The sequence below is a fragment of the Miscanthus floridulus genome, chromosome 14 (assembly GCF_019320115.1).
Source record: "Miscanthus floridulus cultivar M001 chromosome 14, ASM1932011v1, whole genome shotgun sequence".
Classification (NCBI taxonomy): domain Eukaryota; kingdom Viridiplantae; phylum Streptophyta; class Magnoliopsida; order Poales; family Poaceae; genus Miscanthus; species Miscanthus floridulus.
Window position 1 is genome coordinate 41,027,094 of NC_089593.1, and position 18,490 is coordinate 41,045,583.

The following is an 18,490-nucleotide window of genomic DNA, read 5'->3' on the forward strand; positions in this document are numbered from 1 at the left end:
TCGTCGTCCCACCTTAACGACGCTGCGGCCGCGCCTGTCGCACCCCCACCTGCCTCCGCGCGCGCACATGGTTTGGTCGTAGTGTCATGTAGTGGGTGCGCAGACACCGCCTTAAGTCCGGTCGGCCACGTCGCGCCAAGGCGTGGACGAGCCGAACCCACTGTCAGGCCCCGTCTCTCTCTCCCTCTGTTTTATGCCGTCGTTGGGTCACGTCACGGTGAGCCAGAGAGCGAGCACCTCTCATCAATTTCTCGTGCTCGTGTCTCCATCCTCATGTCTCCTATCGAGCCGACCCCACCCCGCCTTGACTCGCGTCACGCCGAGCTCCAATTTTGGAGCTTTGCCGCCGTCGTGCCATTAAAGCCTGTCGTCGCCCGCGTCGTGGCCAGTCTCCACCACTTCACCCCACGCTAATTCCTCTACACCACTAGCTCGCCTTGGCTCCCTCTTTGTCGTGCGCACACTAGTCGTAGCTCTAGTGCCGCCTCCTCGCCGCTGACGCGGTTGTGCCTTTGCGGTCCACCGTTCACCTCGCTGCACGCATGTGGCCAGCCTCGCTCGGGTCATCTCTGGCCGAGCCGGCTTCTTGGTAGGGTCACTGGTGAGTTGTCATTGCTCACTCGTTACCCCTACGGCCTTGTTGTTGCTGCGGCTCACCTGAACGCCAACGCCATTGCCGCAGGGTGCCCACCGTCGTGGAGAGGTCCTTCTACGGCATCTCGGCTCGTGCAATCGCCGCCCATCGTCTCGCGTCGAACCCTAGGTGAGTGTCAGCCTCGTAGATAGGTCAGCGTGGGTCCAGTGTGGCCGGCGTAAGCACAAGTGCCACCGCTCGCCACGCTGACGCGCGCGGGGATGGTCGAGGGCCTTGCCGTTGTAAAGAGGAGAAAGATCTGAGGGTTTCGTTGCAAAGTTGCTGTCTATAGAAATAGTAACGTGGACTATGGGTTGTTTTGCTCATAGTCCAGGGACATTTTTGCAAGAGTGCCAGTGCGCGTGGGCTTCCTCGCCGTGGGCTGCCTCCGCGCGTGGGCCATGCCACGCCTGTGGGCCACCATGCGCTCGCGCGCGCGCGTTGCGTCGCGTCGACCGAGTGGGCTGAAATCAGTTTAGCTTTTTCAAGGAGAATAGAAATAGCTTTTTATTTGTATTTCTGAGCTGAACTTTGGTAATTAATATAAAATCATGTAAGTATCCAAAAATTGTGAAACTAATTTTGTTAAGTTCCTAAAATTGTGCTCTATCTGTTAGTGTATTTAGTTCATATATATACTTGTTGATACCAGGATCTATTAAATCATTTGAGAGCGCTTAATATTATTAGGTTAAAAATTGCAGGAATTTTTGTGCCAAAATGGTGATAGCTTTAGCGTTGAAAAATTTACAATAGCTACATGGTATTATTATTATGTGCTCACTGTAATTTTTGTAGCTTTAGAATTGGCTTAACATAAGGGTAGTTAAATGCTCTTTGTTTCGAATATACATTAAATCATTAGTAGAAATAGAGATATATCCTTCATTTGTAAAGCTAGGTGTTTGTTAGTTGAACTCAACACTTTATTTGATGAAAATGATAAGTAGTTAGTATCTTGACCATTAGAGCTAGCTTAGTGGCTTAGTAGATGTATTCTTATTTTAAGAATTGTTGTTGCCGAAATGCTAAGTGTTGCATAGGTCGAGTAGCTGCTATGCTTAGGCTATCGGTAGCGTGAGTAACCTGCCGTTACTCGCAATAGATGATTATTATTATCATTGTCATGATAAAATGGTGAAAGGAAATGGAGACTGGGCAGGGATATGGTACGGGAATTGGTGGGTGTAAGAGGTTGTGTCCCGCGACCAACGGGGCATAGCTTGGTTATACTGTTTTCCCTGTCCATGTCGGTTAAGGACAGGGCGTTGCATTGGATTCTTGTCAGGTCATAGACTTATTATTCGAGCACATACTTGTTTATGGGAGTAGGGAAGGCTCGTTGCTCTCTTGTCGTGGGTTCGGACTCTTTTCGGACTGACTGATTGGAGACGGGGATGGTGGAGGTCTAAGCACCACACCGAGTCCGGGACTCAGGTGTGGGGGCTTGGAGTCCAAGTTTGGACGGAGACCTGGACCCCTTGATAGGAGAGTGGTGGGTTGGTCCTGCTTATGCCTGGGGTATAAGCGGGGCATGTGTTTCATGGTATCCAGCTGGGCTACATTGATTCATGAATCACCGTATAATACGGTATGACTTGTCTATGATCTAGCACCGTAGTAAGAACTGGAAGATGAAAGGTGGTGAAATGGATCTGATTGCTCAACTCTTGCTTGAAAGTAGAACAGGTGCTTACATAGAATAGTTAGCTAATGAACTAATCATGATTGCTAATAAAACACATACATAAGGATTCACTCCTAGTGTTGCTTTTTGCAAAAAGAAAACCCAGCAAACCATAAATCCTATTATATCCTTTGGAGTCAGGAAAGTATTCCCACTAGTCGGGTAAGTCTTGCAAGTACATTGTGTACTTAGGGTTTATTTACCCCTGTTGTTGGTGCAGCTTGAGAAATGGCTGTTGTGTGGAGGATTATTCTGGTGGGCACAGACGGATTCTTGTATCTTATCGTTAGGTGTTTAATTTAATTCCGCTGTTAAATTCCGTACTCTGAACTAGGTATTGTAATAATGTATTTCTAAGAAGTCTTGTTGTATGAAATGGACTAAGTATTATAAACTCGTTCTCATTATTGGATCTTGTAGGAAAAACATAGATTATTCGAGTTCTTCCTTGGGGTGTTCTCGACGGAATCGTTCGATGTAGCTAGCTTTCGTGGTGCTTAGTGTCTGGTGGAAGACGAGCGCCTCTGGAAGCGTGCTATTTCGGGCGGTTCTACCATACATGTCGTGGTAGGATATGGCGTGGTACTTACTGTGCCGACTGTGGTGGCACTATAAGCATGGTGGTGGTTCGCTAGCCGTGCTGTGCAACGTGGTCTCCATCATGGTCCTTGTCCTTGTCTCCTGGTTTCTCGAGGCGCGGTATAAGAGTTGGTAGCCGCCCCTAGGTCGTTGATCACTTGGTCGTCGCTGATGAGCTAAGGGCCATGATCCCGATCGTCGGGGTCGTGGCTCTCATCCGTCTAGATGTCCTTTAAGTCATGGTTCCCATCGTGGATCCCATCCCATAGTGGGTGAGATCATACATGTGTCTTGTCGGGCCATGTCTGAACGGTGGTCAACGTGCCTGTCGTCACCGCCTCAGGGAGGTGTTGTCTTATCCGATCTTTGTGGCGCAGGGCTGGCGTCTGATCGGACCGTTGCGGGGTCAGTGGGGCGTGCATGCCCTTGCCATAGTAGGTGTACTTGGCGGGTCTCGACCTCTCCTCGTCCCTTTCAGGGGTGAGGTCGTGCGCCTTTTGAGCGTTGTGTGGCTAAGGCAGGAGGAAGAGGTCGTGCCTGACCCTGGCCCTAGCGTCCGGCCTGGCTTGCTCGGCTCGGCTGGGCCTCGGTCATTCGGGCCTTCGCCAGCTAGTGTATTGCAGGCCACGTGGCCTGCTAACTAATCGGTGCCCTTAGACACCCAGGGTTATAACCCTGACAAGATCTACAACTTTGGTTTTTGGTCGTTTTTCCATCTAGGGTCGTTTGTACAATTCGAAACAATTGAATTTCAAAATTTGAGCATTTTAAACAAAATTCTAGGACCGTAAATGGTTTCAAATGAAAAAGTCATCAACTACAAAGTTGTCGATTGCATTGAGATCTACAACTATGATAGAAAGTTTGTTTTCATCTGACTTTATTTAAAAAAGCTATGAATTGTTTTTATACTGCAGCATGGTTATCACCGCCGTATCATACAATGAGCTAGCGGTGAAAATGTCTTCACCGCTGGTTCATATGGCAAGGCGGCAGTGATGAGGAGCACATCATCACCGTCGGCTGGTGGTGCAAACCGGCTGTGATGATGGACTATCACCGTCGGTTGGTAAGACAAAGCGGTGGTGATAGTTATTGACGTGGACGTTCTTACGAACCGGCGATGATACTCTTATCACCAACGGTTCATATTACGAACCATTGGTGATAGCTATCACCATCGTTTTTAATGATACCGGCGGTGATAGATGCGTTGGTGGTAGGTCAATCTGTAGTAGTGAGATCCCCTCCCCTCCCGACGGCACGGCTCTACAGCAGCTCCTCTCCTCTCCCCGGTGGCACTCTTCCTCGGCGCAAGAACGACATCTGACAGCTCCCGTCCCTGGCGGTTCCCGTGTCCGGCACTCCTCCCAGGCGGGCACGGCTCCACTGCGGCGCCCCTCGCCGTGGAGACCGTCCTTCGACAATTCCCCTCCTTGACAGCAAGCTATCGATGGCCAAGTTCGTCGATGGCGACAAGGAAGAGGATGACATGTGGGTCTTTCATGTCACAGACTGCTAAAATGAATTTAGGAGTCATGTTTTAGGTAGTACTGCTAGAGTTAGGAGCAAAATATAGGTAGGATAAAAATGGGTGGCTACTCAAATAGAGAAATAGATATTCTCTTTTAGGTAGTACTGCTGAAGTTGCTTGCCTTCTTTTTTTTTCTAATGATTTATTTCATCTCTTATACTCCTACGTTCCCATGCAGTAAATCTCACTGTTTTATTTTAGTTGACTTGTTGTTACTGTCATGTTTTGCGTGTGCACCAAGTGCTAAACGCTAAATAGGTATCACATATTTTTAGCCAATTAAACGGTCTAAATGTAACTTTAAATAATCTATACAGATAGACTAAAAATACTCATGCAGCGTTTAAACGGATTTAAAGATACTAACTGGCTGTTTATGTAAATAATTTTCGTGCATGCTAACTTTTCTATAGAGTTTACTAGTAGTAGTTCTCCATATCTCAATTTTAATCCTAATAGATCCCCCGCTGACTAGATGTAATGCTACATATCACAAATCACAAGAAGAAAATTTTAGGAGTCGTCAGTCAGAGCGAGCTAGGAAGATGCCGTTGAACGTTCTTGTGGAGATACCAAAGGAAAAATTCTTCGACGATGCTGCCTTTTGCCGGCACATGCATTGAAATTGTAGGTTGATTAGGTGGCCACCAAACCTCGGGGTTGGTGTGGCTACAGCTGTTCGGTGAGCTTAGGTTTCACCGCCTGACAGGGAGCCGAAGAATGATTAAAAACTAGTAGAAATTTATAATACGTGAAATATGCTGAGACACAAAGTAACTCATCAAGCTGCTATTCTCTTGTACACCATACATGCATAGTAAAACGGGATAGAACTTCCCCAGGTGGAGTTAGATATACGATGGTACTCCCTCCGTCTCAAAATATCTGTCGCTTTCGCTTCCCTAGAAACAACTTTGATAAAATATATATTACAAAATATTAATATTTATAGTACATAATTAGTATTATTGGAAAGATCTTTGAATCTAGTTTTTTAATAAATTTATTTGGAGATACAAATGTTGTACGTATTTTTTACAAATCAAATCAAACTTGCGGCACGAAAATTGAAAACGACAAATAATATGGGACAGAGGATGTGAATCTGGGGATGAATCGTTCAGATGCAACGTACAGCTTACATGCAAATCCAGAGGAACCACTACAACGGTAGGTAGCCAAACGCACGCCATGATCTATACCATACACATGTCTATTTAGCCGATCATTCCCTCTGAGTTTAATCCACCCGTACCAGCCTTACCTACCTTCCTTCCGACCAAATCCATCGGAAAAATGTTTTAAAGGCTACCAACCAGACCTCGTTAGAGCAACTCTAAGTCTCTCCATATTCCTCCTTATCCATCGGAATAGATATTTTGGTAGAAAAAATTGTCTAACAATTTCCTTTAATTAAAATCTTGAATATTATCATCCTCTATTCCGAATTTCTCGCTAGCAAAAAAATAGAGAACATAATTGGATCTCTAGAGTGCACACAAGATATTAGAAAAGTTGTTGAAGGGTGGTATATAGAAATTGATTTTTATTCAAATATTTCTTTAAATGATGATTTAGAGAGTGAGTTTAAGAAAAAGCTCTTGGAGATATTGGCTTTCCGTACATATCGCTTTTTGGACAAATAGTCATCCATAAATATGCAAGTAGGTACAAAATCCATTACATGTTGTATTTGATTTTAGAAAAAGTTTATATATATAATTTTGCTTTGACATTTGTATTAACTAGCAAATATGTCCCTATGTTCGTACAGAAAAAAAAAATTTATACACAATAAATAAATAGATGATGGAATAAAACAAAATTGTCCCACGAAATGACATTTATGACTATAAATTCAAACTTCATGGGATTGAAAATTATGAAACGGGTATAGATAGATTGACCTTAAATAAAAATAAGTTTAGGAGGAAGAATAAATGAAATTGGATTTTATATGAGTGAGGTATGATTTTTTATGGCTAGCTGTTAGTTTAATTTTGGTAAAAGGAAAAAACAAAATTTTGATTAAAGGTTTGTAGATTTCAATTGCACTACATGGCTTAGATGGTATTAAGTTTTTGTGTGTAGCACTTGTGCTGCTGATGTTTTTCCCATGGCGAACTAACAAAGAGACATGCCACATTTAATATTACTGTTCTCATCAAATTAGTCATGAGTTAGCCCTAAATCAGTTTGATGTTGACAATTTTTAAGTTTAACTTCATGCGTAAGTGCCAAATTAGTCCTAAGATGCAATATTAACATGTGTCAGTGACCGATTACCCTAAAGCTTAGCGAGTTCATGGTAAAAAGATGTTATTGAAACCTAGGGTTCTTTGTTTCTAAGCAATTAGGCTCAGTTTAAACCTAATAGAGGAATAATGAAACCATTGTGCTTAATTAGATCATAAGTAGCCTTTGCTACAACAATTAAACCTTATTTCATGTTTAAACCAAAAACTTTATGTTAGGATTTCCTGCTTTATTAATCAAGTCTCGATTTAACCTAATTTCCATATAATTAGGGATCAATTTTTTCCAAATTAAGTCCAAGGCGGCATTAAGGCCCTGTTTGGTTGAGCTGTGGCTGTGGGAAAAAGCTGCTGTGGGCTGTGAGCTGTGGAAAAGCTGCTGTGGGCTGTGAGCTGTAGAAAAGCTGAAAGCTGTTTGGTTAAACAAGTATAAAATATACCTTTTATCTTTATCTCTCTTGAAACAACTATGGAAGAGCTTTTTATTCCACCAATTTCGAAAAGCAGAAAGCCAAAAGCCAAAAGCAGGGTCAAACCAGCTTTCAAAAATGAACTACGGAAAAGCAGCTGCTTCTGAAAAAGCACCCTCCAAAAGCAGCCCCTTTGGTTGGGCTTTTGGCTTTTGGGGCCAAAAGCCAAAACCAAAAGCCCAACCAAACAGGACCTAAGAAGATGAGGAATTCGACATCTCGCAGACCCTAAGTCAATTTCCCAAAAAAAATCCCTATCTTCCCAAACCCTAACTCTAAGTTGCAGAATAATCATCACTCACCACTAATGTTGTCAAGCGGGTAGGGCATGATTGGTACCTTGCAGTATTGCACTACTGTAGCATGGAGCCGGTGGAGTTAGAAAATGTGGCACAGTCGGCTCCTCTTCTTTCCTGTTTATTTTTTATCATAAAGAAAACTAAAACGATTCCATACTATAGTTCTAAACAGTGCTGCTATAGTGGTTTTAAGAAGACAAGGCCTTACGCGAGGTATGCACATTAACCATTTGTAAGCTTCCATCACAAACTTCACTTCTTTTTTATTTCAGTTTCGCTAAAATCCAAATCGCGTGCATGAGTGTTTTTCCGTTGAGAGAATTCCATGTGAGCCATTATAAAAGATGCAACTTCCTTATCAGCAATTGGAAAAGTTCATCTTCCATCTCAACCACTACTTCGATTTTTTCGACCCCTGTATGTCACTGCCATCAGCTCTGGGAGGAACGACAGCTAAGAGAAGCTTGAAATGCCCCTCTTACAGGTGGGCCCCACACATCAGCCTTCTTCTTCATCTTTCCAGCCTTCCACCTCGCCGCCGCTGCCCGCCTCAGCCGCCATGAGTGTGCTTCGGGCCTCCCTCCTCCTCCGTCAGCTCCCCTCGCCACTGCACTCGCGACGTTGGCAGTCGCTCCTCTCCACCTCCACGCATTGGTCCCGGCGTGCCGTAGCCCGACGTCCCCGAACCGCCCGTGGCTGCATCCTCGGTCGCCGCAGTGTAGCCCGTCGACCGTCGCGATAAGCTAGAAGGAGGAGCTAGAGGACCTGGTGGACAAGGCTAGGCCGTCGACTGCGGCGGCGACGAACCGTAGCGCGACCGCGTCCTCCTCGGCAAACATGTCTGCATCGATGTGTGGTAGGTGGCGTAGCTTCTTCCCGCCGAGCACGTCTACCCCCGCCGCCGTGGCGCAGCGCTACACGGCAATAGTACGCGCTTCCACGGAGCCAGGTGGAAGGAAGAGGAAAAGGACCAATAAGGCTATTTCTTTCTATTTCTTCTTCTTCTCCTCCTCCAATGAGCAACCTCCATGGCCGGCGAGCTTTTTTCTTTCTCTCCTCCACTCCTGCGCCACCCGGACCTTGGCCTGGCGCCGCCGCGGGCGTGCTCCACCCACTCCCCCATGTGACCCTCACCAGCACCAGCGGCGTAGCCGAGCTCCGCCTCGCCTCCCCATGGTGGCTTCCCGCTCGAGATCCATGACGCTACGCCGTGTCGCGCTCCTCTTCTAGCCCACGACCGAGCTGGCTGCGTCTCCGCCCAACCCTCGCTAGCGACTGCGTCGGGCTGCCTCCTCTCGAACACCACTGGCCGGGACACAGCTCTCCTTTGCACATCCGTGGCCATGGAGTGAGGAAGAAGGACTGACGCGTGGGGCCCACCTAAAATAAGAGGGGTAAATGGGACATTTCAACCTTCTATTAACTACCGTTTTGATGGAAGTGGCATACAAGGATTTAAAAATCGAAGCAGTGGTCGAGAGAAAAGAAGAAATTATATCTTTTATAATGGGTAAGGAGAATTCTCTTTTCACTTGGTGTCCACCGGAGAAATTACATTTTTTATAATGGCTCAGAAGAAATTACATCTTTTATAATGGCTCAGGAGAATTCTCTTTTCCCTGGTGCCCACCTTACCCCCCCAGCCGATCGAGAGAGAGAACTCGGAAGCACCTGCTGCGCCTGCGCCTGCACCCGCACCTGCAAGCCTCGAGCGGAGCGCTCTTCCCGTTGCGGCGGCGGCGGAGATGGCGGCGAATCTGGAGGACGTGCCGTCACTGGATCTGATGCACGAGCTGCTCCGCCGCATGAAGTGCAGCTCCAAGCCCGACAAGCGCCTCATCCTCATCGGTACGGGAGACCCTCCCCCTTTCCCCTTCTTCCTCCTCGTTACCCGCGCTCGGTGGATCCCTGCCACGGTTCCTGGTGCCGTGGCGACGGAAAAATCGCGGCTTGCCTCCGTTAGTGCTCTGGATCCGCCGAAAGTTCTCTCCTTTCCCGTGAAATCTTGGTTATCCCCTATTTCTCATCCTGCATTTGTGGCGAAGAAATATGGCTTTGTTCGCAGTGAGTAGATTGTCTACAGTTTTTTAACAGATGGAAGGATTCACTAGTTGAATAGCAAGAGAAATTAATCATGCGCTAGTTGATTAGCTCTGTGCTGTTCGGTTTTGGCGTTTTTGTCATAAATATATAATTCTTCAAGGATTATCAAAAATAGAAGTCAGATAATTTTAGTCAGCTTGACCTGGTTTGGAAGCCAATAAGATGGGGGTGCCCCATTGTGCACGCAAGTAAAGATGATTCTTTACTATGTCACTTTATTTTGTTTATTTGACTTTTCATTGGTTCCATTGAGTATGTATTGTCGTCCATATTTTTGTAACACTGATGTGAACTCCCTTATGCAATTGGTTTTTAGTTTTTTGTTGCTAATGACTGCCGCATTTACATCGCAAAAAACTGATCTGCATTAACGAAGTGGTACTAAACTTGACATTCAGGACAAGTAAATTGAAACAAATGCTGTCTGCTATATGGTTTCTTTCTTTTTATTATGGCCATGTTTGTTGTCATCATCATGCTATTCGATTTGATATATTTTCTGGTACTGGTAGTCAGGCTGAAAGAGGGCAGTATTGTGTAGGGAGATATAAGCTCAGAGTGCTTTTTTGTGGAGAGCAATAATCACAGCACTTTTATAATCTTTTGTTTCCTCATTGACAACATGTTTATTTTTTATTTCTATTATATAGTGCTCTTGATTTGGAGAATTTGACACCTTTTCTACAAATCTTGTAGGCCCACCTGGTTCTGGAAAGGGAACTCAGTCTCCCATTATTAAGGATGAATATTGCCTGTGCCATTTAGCCACTGGTGATATGCTGAGGGCTGCTGTGGCGGCCAAGACACCTCTAGGTATCAAAGCAAAAGAAGCTATGAATAAGGTAGTGTTAGCAGACCAAAACTTATACTAAAATGCGTAACCAGCATAAAAAGGTTCTTTGTGACTCCATTGTATGCTGCCTTCCTCTTTTAGGGTGAGCTTGTTTCAGATGACTTGGTTGTGGGGATTATTGATGAAGCTATGAAGAAACCCTCATGCCAGAAAGGTTTCATTCTTGATGGCTTCCCTAGAACTGTCACTCAAGCACAGAAGGTCATATACTTGATCAATACACCAATATCATATTGTTATAGGCTATTTGAATTAGTATAATTTTCCCCTCACTGAGTTTTTGAATGTCCTGTGCAGCTTGATGAGATGTTGGCAAAGCAAGGTGCTAATGTTGACAAGGTCCTGAACTTCGCAATTGATGATGCTATATTGGAAGAACGGATTACTGGTCGCTGGATCCACTCGGCCAGTGGTAGGACTTACCATACAAAATTTGCACCTCCAAAGTCTCCGGGAGTTGATGATGTAAGTCTAGTACAGAGCATCTAGTTTATCTGCTTATTTTTATGTTTGCATGATCTTATTTGTATGGTTTCTTCTAGTCTTAGTGTGGATCGATTCACTATTTTGCTGTGTAAATTGTTCAAGTTTCCCAATCAGCTTCTTGTGGCATAACTTTTCCAATCTGTTAGATAATAAATTAGAGTAATCGGATCTTGACAGTTATGGCTGGGTGAATATTGACATACTGTTGTGGATGCTATTATTTCTGCTTGGATGATGTACTGGTTAGTTTAAGCGATGGTGCACCCTCTTTCTGCTCCTGTTTGTCCCTCAAGGAAAACCATGTTCATGGAAAATGCACATAGTTAAATTCTACAGTTATTGCTATCATTTTTTCAGCAAGAAAAAAGCTGCATTATTGAAAGCACTTCTGCCTTCTCGTCTATTCAACTATTAATATCGAAAATTTATGTGACTTGATCCAGAATATATTTGTGCATTTGTGATTTTAAATTTTTCTCATACTAAATATATTTTTTCCAATTGGCATTATACTTAGTGGTTGTCCTCTGTTGTTTGTTTATTTGCTCTTCATTTTCACAAAGGTAACTGGAGAGCCATTGATTCAAAGGAAAGATGACACAGCTGAGGTCTTGAAGTCGAGGCTTGAAGCCTTCCACAGACAAACTGAACCTGTATGTTATTCTTTAACAGAATTATTTTCCTAAAAAATATCCTGTACCACTATATATGTTATATTAAAGTTATGTTAATGTCTTACCTCTAAAATTTGGTTCTATTGTTTAAGAGTAAATTTGGATTATCTCACATTTGTTCATTTTGATGATTTCCATCCATTTAAATATTTATATCATCAATTATGTCATAGTGCTGCATAAAGTTCAACGATTTGGTGGGCCCTTTGGGACATGCATTTTTTATGTCCTTTACAGTTTTGATGCTCCACTCATATATATATATATATATATATATATATATATATATATATATATATATATATATATATATATATATTTATTTATTTATTTTTGTGATTGCATAAGTCTTCTGCGCTTTCCGCTTTTTATTCATAGTTCCGACTTAGTATGTCATGACAGTCAATGTGTGTATTCTCTGTACTTAGTGATGTAACTTTTTTTAATCAATATTATTCCTAATTTGAAAACAATTGGCTCGTCCAGGTGATTGATTATTACTCCAAAAAGGGCTTAGTGTTGAACCTGCCTGCAGAGAAACCACCAAAGGAAGTGACTGCTGAGGTGCAGAAAGCCCTCTCGTGATGAAGTGTCCATTCTTCAGGTTAAGCATGACATGACATCTACCAAAATCCCTTTGTCTGGGTTTCCTCAAAATTTATACTTAGGCCAACATCAGGGGGTTTTTATTTTCAGTATCCTTTTTGTGCGAATGCACCATTTTATCACAGCTTTGACAAGCTCGGGAACTGTCTGGATAATCTCTGTTTCGAATGAGGGAAGTTATTTTTCAGTAACAATACTGATATGATTAGAACAATTCGTCTTTGGAAAAATTTTCCCGGTATTCTGTTCGCTCAGCACCTTGCTCTGTTGAGCGGAGACATTGATGTGCTGCGAGGTCAAATAAACGTTTCATGTTGTATGTTTTTTTTAACTGATGTTGTATGATTTTGAACTTGTGGTGATGTGTATTCGTACTTGCTATAAATTTCAGTGAGTTATGTGGACTACCTAAGCACCGTTAAACCTTTTTTGTGGCACTAATTATCTTAGATGATTAAGAAACGTGCTTGACGTTCTCAAGACCCTTGACCTTGACTACGCATTTCGTGAGGATAAACATGTTGCTCCCACTACATGCACTGCATTACGATGAGAAAAATAAGGGAGTAGTAGAACTCAACTCAGAAAAGTATAAGGGAGTAGTAGAACTCAACTCAGAAAAGTGGAAGAAATCGAAGCGTTAGGCCTAGACAAGTGGGAGAATCGAATAGTCAGGTCACAAGGCATTCCATCTGAGAAGCTATAAAGGAGAGAATCTTCTGTTAAGATTTAAGAAGGATGACAAAGAACTAACCTGACTGGTTTTAGGGAAAAAATTGTGTGGACTCTAGGCTCATTCCGTGGAGGATGAGCCCCCTCCCCCCAGATGCACGACGCGTGGCGGCGCTTCTAATCAGATGAGCAGCGTTCACTCGGCTCCCTCTACAGCTCGTACAAGCATCCAAGGCCGGCTGGCTCCTATCGGCTCGGCTGATACGATCTAAACTTCTCTAATAGTCGCACACACCGCCGCTGCGTGCAGGTAGTTGCACGCCGCTGCAGTAGCACTTCGATGAATCAATCAACCTCTATGGCCGGCGTTGGAGACCAAGAAGACATCACAACTGTCGACTTAATGGCAACATCTTCTGTGATGGAGGCTTCATGCGCATTACCAATTGATGGCATCAGTGGTACTCGTGGAGATGACGAAGATCAGCTAACACAGGTTGTTTATTCGTTTAGAAGATATCGCCTTTTCATCTATGTTGTTGTTTGATCATGAATATAGTGCACATTTTTTCACAGAACACTGTGTCGGTTACCATGGGAGTAGAGGCCATCGACAGTATTGATGGCAGTGTGCATGGAAATGTTAAGAGGTCTGGATCAATGGAGAATGAAGTACATGTTGAGGTAAAATATAAGTAACAAACTTGACAGGATATATGATATTTTGTTTTGTTATGGTACAACTTTAAGTGACAATTGATATGTACAGGAGGTGGTTGATAAAGCGGAAAAATTTGATCACTCCTGAAGTTAGAATGACTTTTCCATCAGAGGAAAAGACTTATGAGATGTACAACACCTATGCCGGTAAGGTTGGGTTCAGTATTAGAAAGAGCAAGACAAAGCACCGCCAAGATGGTACTTTATGTCAGAAACATATAGTTTGCAGTAACCAGGGACATAGAGAAAATGAGTTGTCACATAAGGACGTCACAAGGACGGGGTGTGATGCTCGTGTTCAGTTTAGCATCAGCAGGGAAGGGATTTGGACAATGCAAAAGGTCGTAGAAGAGCACAATCATTATCTGGCTAGTCCAAATAAGTCACACAAACTGAGGTCACAATGACAAGTTATAGAGGTAGACAGGAAGTTAATTGGGCAGATACGGGAAGCCGAAATAAAGCCAGCCCAAGTGTATGAATTCATGAAGGAGTTTTATGGAGGGGAAGACAAAATGCATATGCCTAAAATGGATTGCAGCTACAAGATCCTATATTTTTTTTATACGATTCAGGTAGACAAGGAGGATGGTCCTATTGCAAATTTCTTTTGGGAAGATGGTCAATCTATCATGGATTACAAATGCTTTGGTGATGCTGTGTCATTTGACACGACATTTAAAACTAATAAGTTTGAAATGCCTTTTGCTCCGATTCTTGACACCAACCATCACAAGCAGACAATGATTTTTGGGAAGATTTGAAAACACAGGCAGCAGTTATATCTCGACAGGCCACATCTCTTGCTTTGAAGTGTTCGCTGTCAAAGCAACTTCTTGATAAATTGCAGTAAGCCTTACATAGCTTGAACTTGGAGGCAGATACTTATCTAAGCGAGATGCATGAAAAATCTAACGAGGTTACTCCAATTCCAAATGAAGGTGTCCAAGAACCGTTAAATGGTGTAATATCATTTAAAATTCCACAAATAGTAAAAGGTCCAAAGAATACACGTTTCAAAAATGCTGTTGAAAAGAAGACAGGGAAGAAAAAGAAGAAGGGTGCTCAGAAGAAAGGTAGTGAGCCCGCCCACTATGTTATGCTTATGTCTACAATTTATTTTTCATTTTCTATTATATTATACTAGCCATTGCTGCCCGCGCTTTGCTACAGGTGATGTGCTTGGTATAGGAAAAATCTTAGAAAAATATGGCTCATATGTCTAATATGTTTTATCATCGCGTTGCTACGAAAGGTTGGTCTATTTGGTACATTAAATGGGAAAAATATGGGAAGAAAAGATAACATGACTTTTTTCATTACAATGTTGTAAACCAACATAGAGGTTGGTTATCATTAGATGGTGCCTATTCTAGGCTAGCAAATCAATGACATGTTAGTGGAAAGAAGTATTTGATGGAGTTGGGCTCAGGCAACTAACACACTTAGATTCAAAGCACAACATTGGCTAGGATTATATTATAGGTGGAAAGAGCAAAAACTACAACACAAGTACGTCTCCTAACGCGAGGGTTTACAAAAGAGTGAATTAGGATCCACTCCCCTTAGGAGAAACTACAACACATTTCGTAAATCTGGAATTACACGAAAGATTACACGACGTCGAACACTAAATTACACCAGAATTTAAAGTTACATGGTTAAGAGCAACCTAGTACAACCAAGGCTTACTCCAGAAGTCAGGATATACGAGGGCAATGGAAAAACAACAAGATAATGATTATCCAAAACATGGCGTATGACCAACAGATCTAGAAATAGGAGATTGAGAAGTCAAACATCGTGAACCCTAAGACCAAACTAACCAACGGTAGACTTAAACTTCTTCGAAAACCAGATCCCTTCTTCTCAGATTACACCATCACCTCTGTGAGACGAACCTAGTTTCACAATGACGACTGGATCTCATAGCTCTGCTTCGGATTCGAGAGAGATGGGGATGAAGAAGAAGAGCAAGGACCAAGGGCATCTTATAGTGGCGAACGAAGATGGGGCGCAGCGCACCGGAAGTGGAGACGACATGGATGGGATACAGTACCGGTTCACACCGTGGGGATAAAGTCGGCCATGGCGCTCTCCCTGCGCAAGCGAGCGGAGGAGGGGAATAAAGGAGAGGAGAGAGGGTTCGCTCGACGAGGGAGGCGTGCGGGCGGCCGTGTCCCCAAAAGAAGAAAGAAGGGAGGGGGTCCGGTACGGGGACGAGGGCAAGGATCAAGAGCGGACCAGAGGCCGAGAAAAGGAGAAGCACACAGTGTACGAGGACAACGAGTGTGGCACGATGTCGTGACCATGCGAGGACAGGGTGCTAATGGGCCCGACACCGACGGCGTCCGTGGGGCACGTGGTGATAGCGACCCGGCGTGCGTAGCGTGGTCGAGCTAGGCATAGTGCTTGGGACTTGACATCCACTCAGGCTTTTCTAAGCACTCCCTACTACCCAAGGCTAACTTTTCCCAGGTGTTCTTCTTTCGTTCCCTTCCTTGTCCACAATATATGCCAACCTTTGTATGAAGTGAGATCGCAACATACATGCTTTCTCCGAAACCACCTCCTCTTGTTTACTTTGAGAGAACACTATTTCATCAACCCGTTGTGGATTTCCCGTTCAAGCACCCAAATATTTGTTTCAAAAGTGGTATGGCGGTATAACTTGGTAAAGGTACTTGATCAACAACCTCGATACTAGTGCGTGCCGAGCAGCGTCACCATGTGGCAGCTGTTCCATAGGGGCCCTCGGTTTCGTCATGGCTCCATAAGCTATTAACCAGACAACTACTACCAACTTACACACAATGAAGATGGTGGGGTCACAGACCACAGAATCAGAGGAGTATTGCAAGGGAAGATTGAAACAACAAGGGTTCCTTTCGCAACAAGGGACACGGACTTCAAATCCAACAACAGATCTGATTTAAAAGAGATTCAAGTGTTCTGCTAGGACATCCACAATTAGTCGATACAGTGTCCTATGTTATCCAATCATGGCTGGTCTGCTGGCATCTGAATGGTAATTTCTCTTGTAACCCACTTAACATCACCCTCGAAAAACGTAAGCACGTCTAACGAGACTTAAGGTAGATGGACGCAATAACACAGCGAAATAAATAAAATGCATATTCTGAACATCCTTGTGCTGGTATAACATATAGGCACTTACTCTTCCATTCTCGACACATCGTTCACTTTTCCTAAGATCGAACTACCTCGACAACTACGGACAAAATACAACGGAAATATTATAATATCGGTGGACAACGATGAAAGACACTACTAACTATGGGTACATCATCCCAAGGCAACTAATCTACTTTGGACCATGCGTCTTCATTCCTGGCCTCGGTGGATTCTTCTACCGCCCTGGCTATGGATCTGCATCCTCTCTTGACAATGGCTGAGTGAGAGGAATCAAGGGTTCTACTTCTGACACTTCTGAGGGTGGAGGTGCTGGCGGTACTGCAACACCAGTTCTTCTTCTTTCTGGTGGGTGGACAGGGATCCCCTCCATGATCAAGGGATCCTGCTATTCAGCAGCCAATGTCCTTCGCTTGGCCCTGGTGACAAGGTAGGCCTCTCCCAACTGATAGGTATGTCGATCTTCAGCCTTCTTCAGAGCTTCTGACATGGCAGTCTCCTGACTCTTAGCGGCTGCCTCACTGGCATGCGCTTCGGCAAGCTGCACCTGGAGCATCCTGGAGAAGATCTCGGCTTCCTCGGCCCGCTGAAGGTACTTCCTTAGCTCTGAGGCTTGACGGTCATACTGCTCATCCAGAGCAAGCAGGTACATGGTCAAGTGCATCGTGGTAGGACTATCTTCTTGCGCATCTCGCCCTTGCAAAGCCTCCATGCGAGCCCTCCATGCCCGTCGATTCTTTTCCAAAGGTGGAAAGAACCTCATGGAGGTATGGGCAATGGGCTCTTCATAGATCTGGCAAAGGTAACACAAGGCTTTGCGGGCCACAACCTAGTAGGTGTCGAAGAAGCAAAACCCGGTTGCGGTCACATTCTAGGCTTCAATGATGCCGGGGAACTCTTCACTCTTCCCAATGTAGACGGTAACTTCACACCACTCAGTGCCATGCTTTTCATACTCACGGCCCTCGTACTCGGGACGATCTTTGACTCCGAGCTTTTGCAGGGTGGCATACAGGATCTTGGGAAAACCCTCAGTGTTCAGGCAGTAACTACTAACCCAGGTGAAAGGTCCTTGTTGGTTTTGGTAATTGAGTGACAACCTAGGTGGACTAATTGTGTTTATGTGAGATACATAGGTGATTAGTCCACAGGTACATGTGTATGAGCAACATATGCCATGGAGGTGAAAATGGCTTGGAGATGTTGCAAAGCTCACACATGTGATGATGAAGGAGCTTATTGCACATGAGACATGACATTGAGTCATGTGATCAAGGTGGAGAAGATCAAGACAAGACTTGGCTTGATGGACCGGTTGCAAGCGTGAAGGGCAAGTCAAAGGCTTTGGAGTGATGGACCGCGTGGCGGTGAAGCTTGAGCAAGACTTGGCGCCGATGGACGATAGCAACGGTGAAGAGCAAGTAGAGTCAAGATCGATGAACCAATATGATCATGTGATGATATGAAGTGGATCATATCATTGTTGATCATGTTGGTGCATGTGTTGCATCAACATTGAAGGAGATGGAATGGAATGCGCAAGGCAAAGGTATAACCTAGGGCATTTCATTTCACCGGTCATAGGTGTGTAGAGAAGTTTATGACCGGGTTTAGGATAGATGGCCGTACTATCAAGAGGGGCAAACTTGTTTGCATATCGGTCATCTAGTGCCACTCGAGTGATCTAACTTTGCATCGTCGCTAGGATCGAGTGACGTGGCAAGTTGAGTGGCTAACATCCTTTGGGAAATGATTGTGAAAAGCT

The 18,490-nt window shown here is 44.1% G+C and overlaps 1 protein-coding gene across 1 annotated transcript; it reads left to right on the forward strand.

The window, feature by feature from the left end:
• The first annotated feature begins 9,087 nt into the window (after positions 1-9,087).
• LOC136504572 (adenylate kinase 4-like) lies at positions 9,088-12,534 on the forward strand. Its single transcript, XM_066499520.1, has 6 exons — positions 9,088-9,306; positions 10,258-10,403; positions 10,496-10,615; positions 10,712-10,879; positions 11,464-11,553; positions 12,061-12,534. Exons 1-6 carry the CDS (start codon positions 9,204-9,206, stop codon positions 12,157-12,159), a joined length of 726 nt encoding a protein of 241 aa, XP_066355617.1. The 5' UTR covers positions 9,088-9,203; the 3' UTR covers positions 12,160-12,534.
• Positions 12,535-18,490: the final 5,956 nt, after the last annotated feature.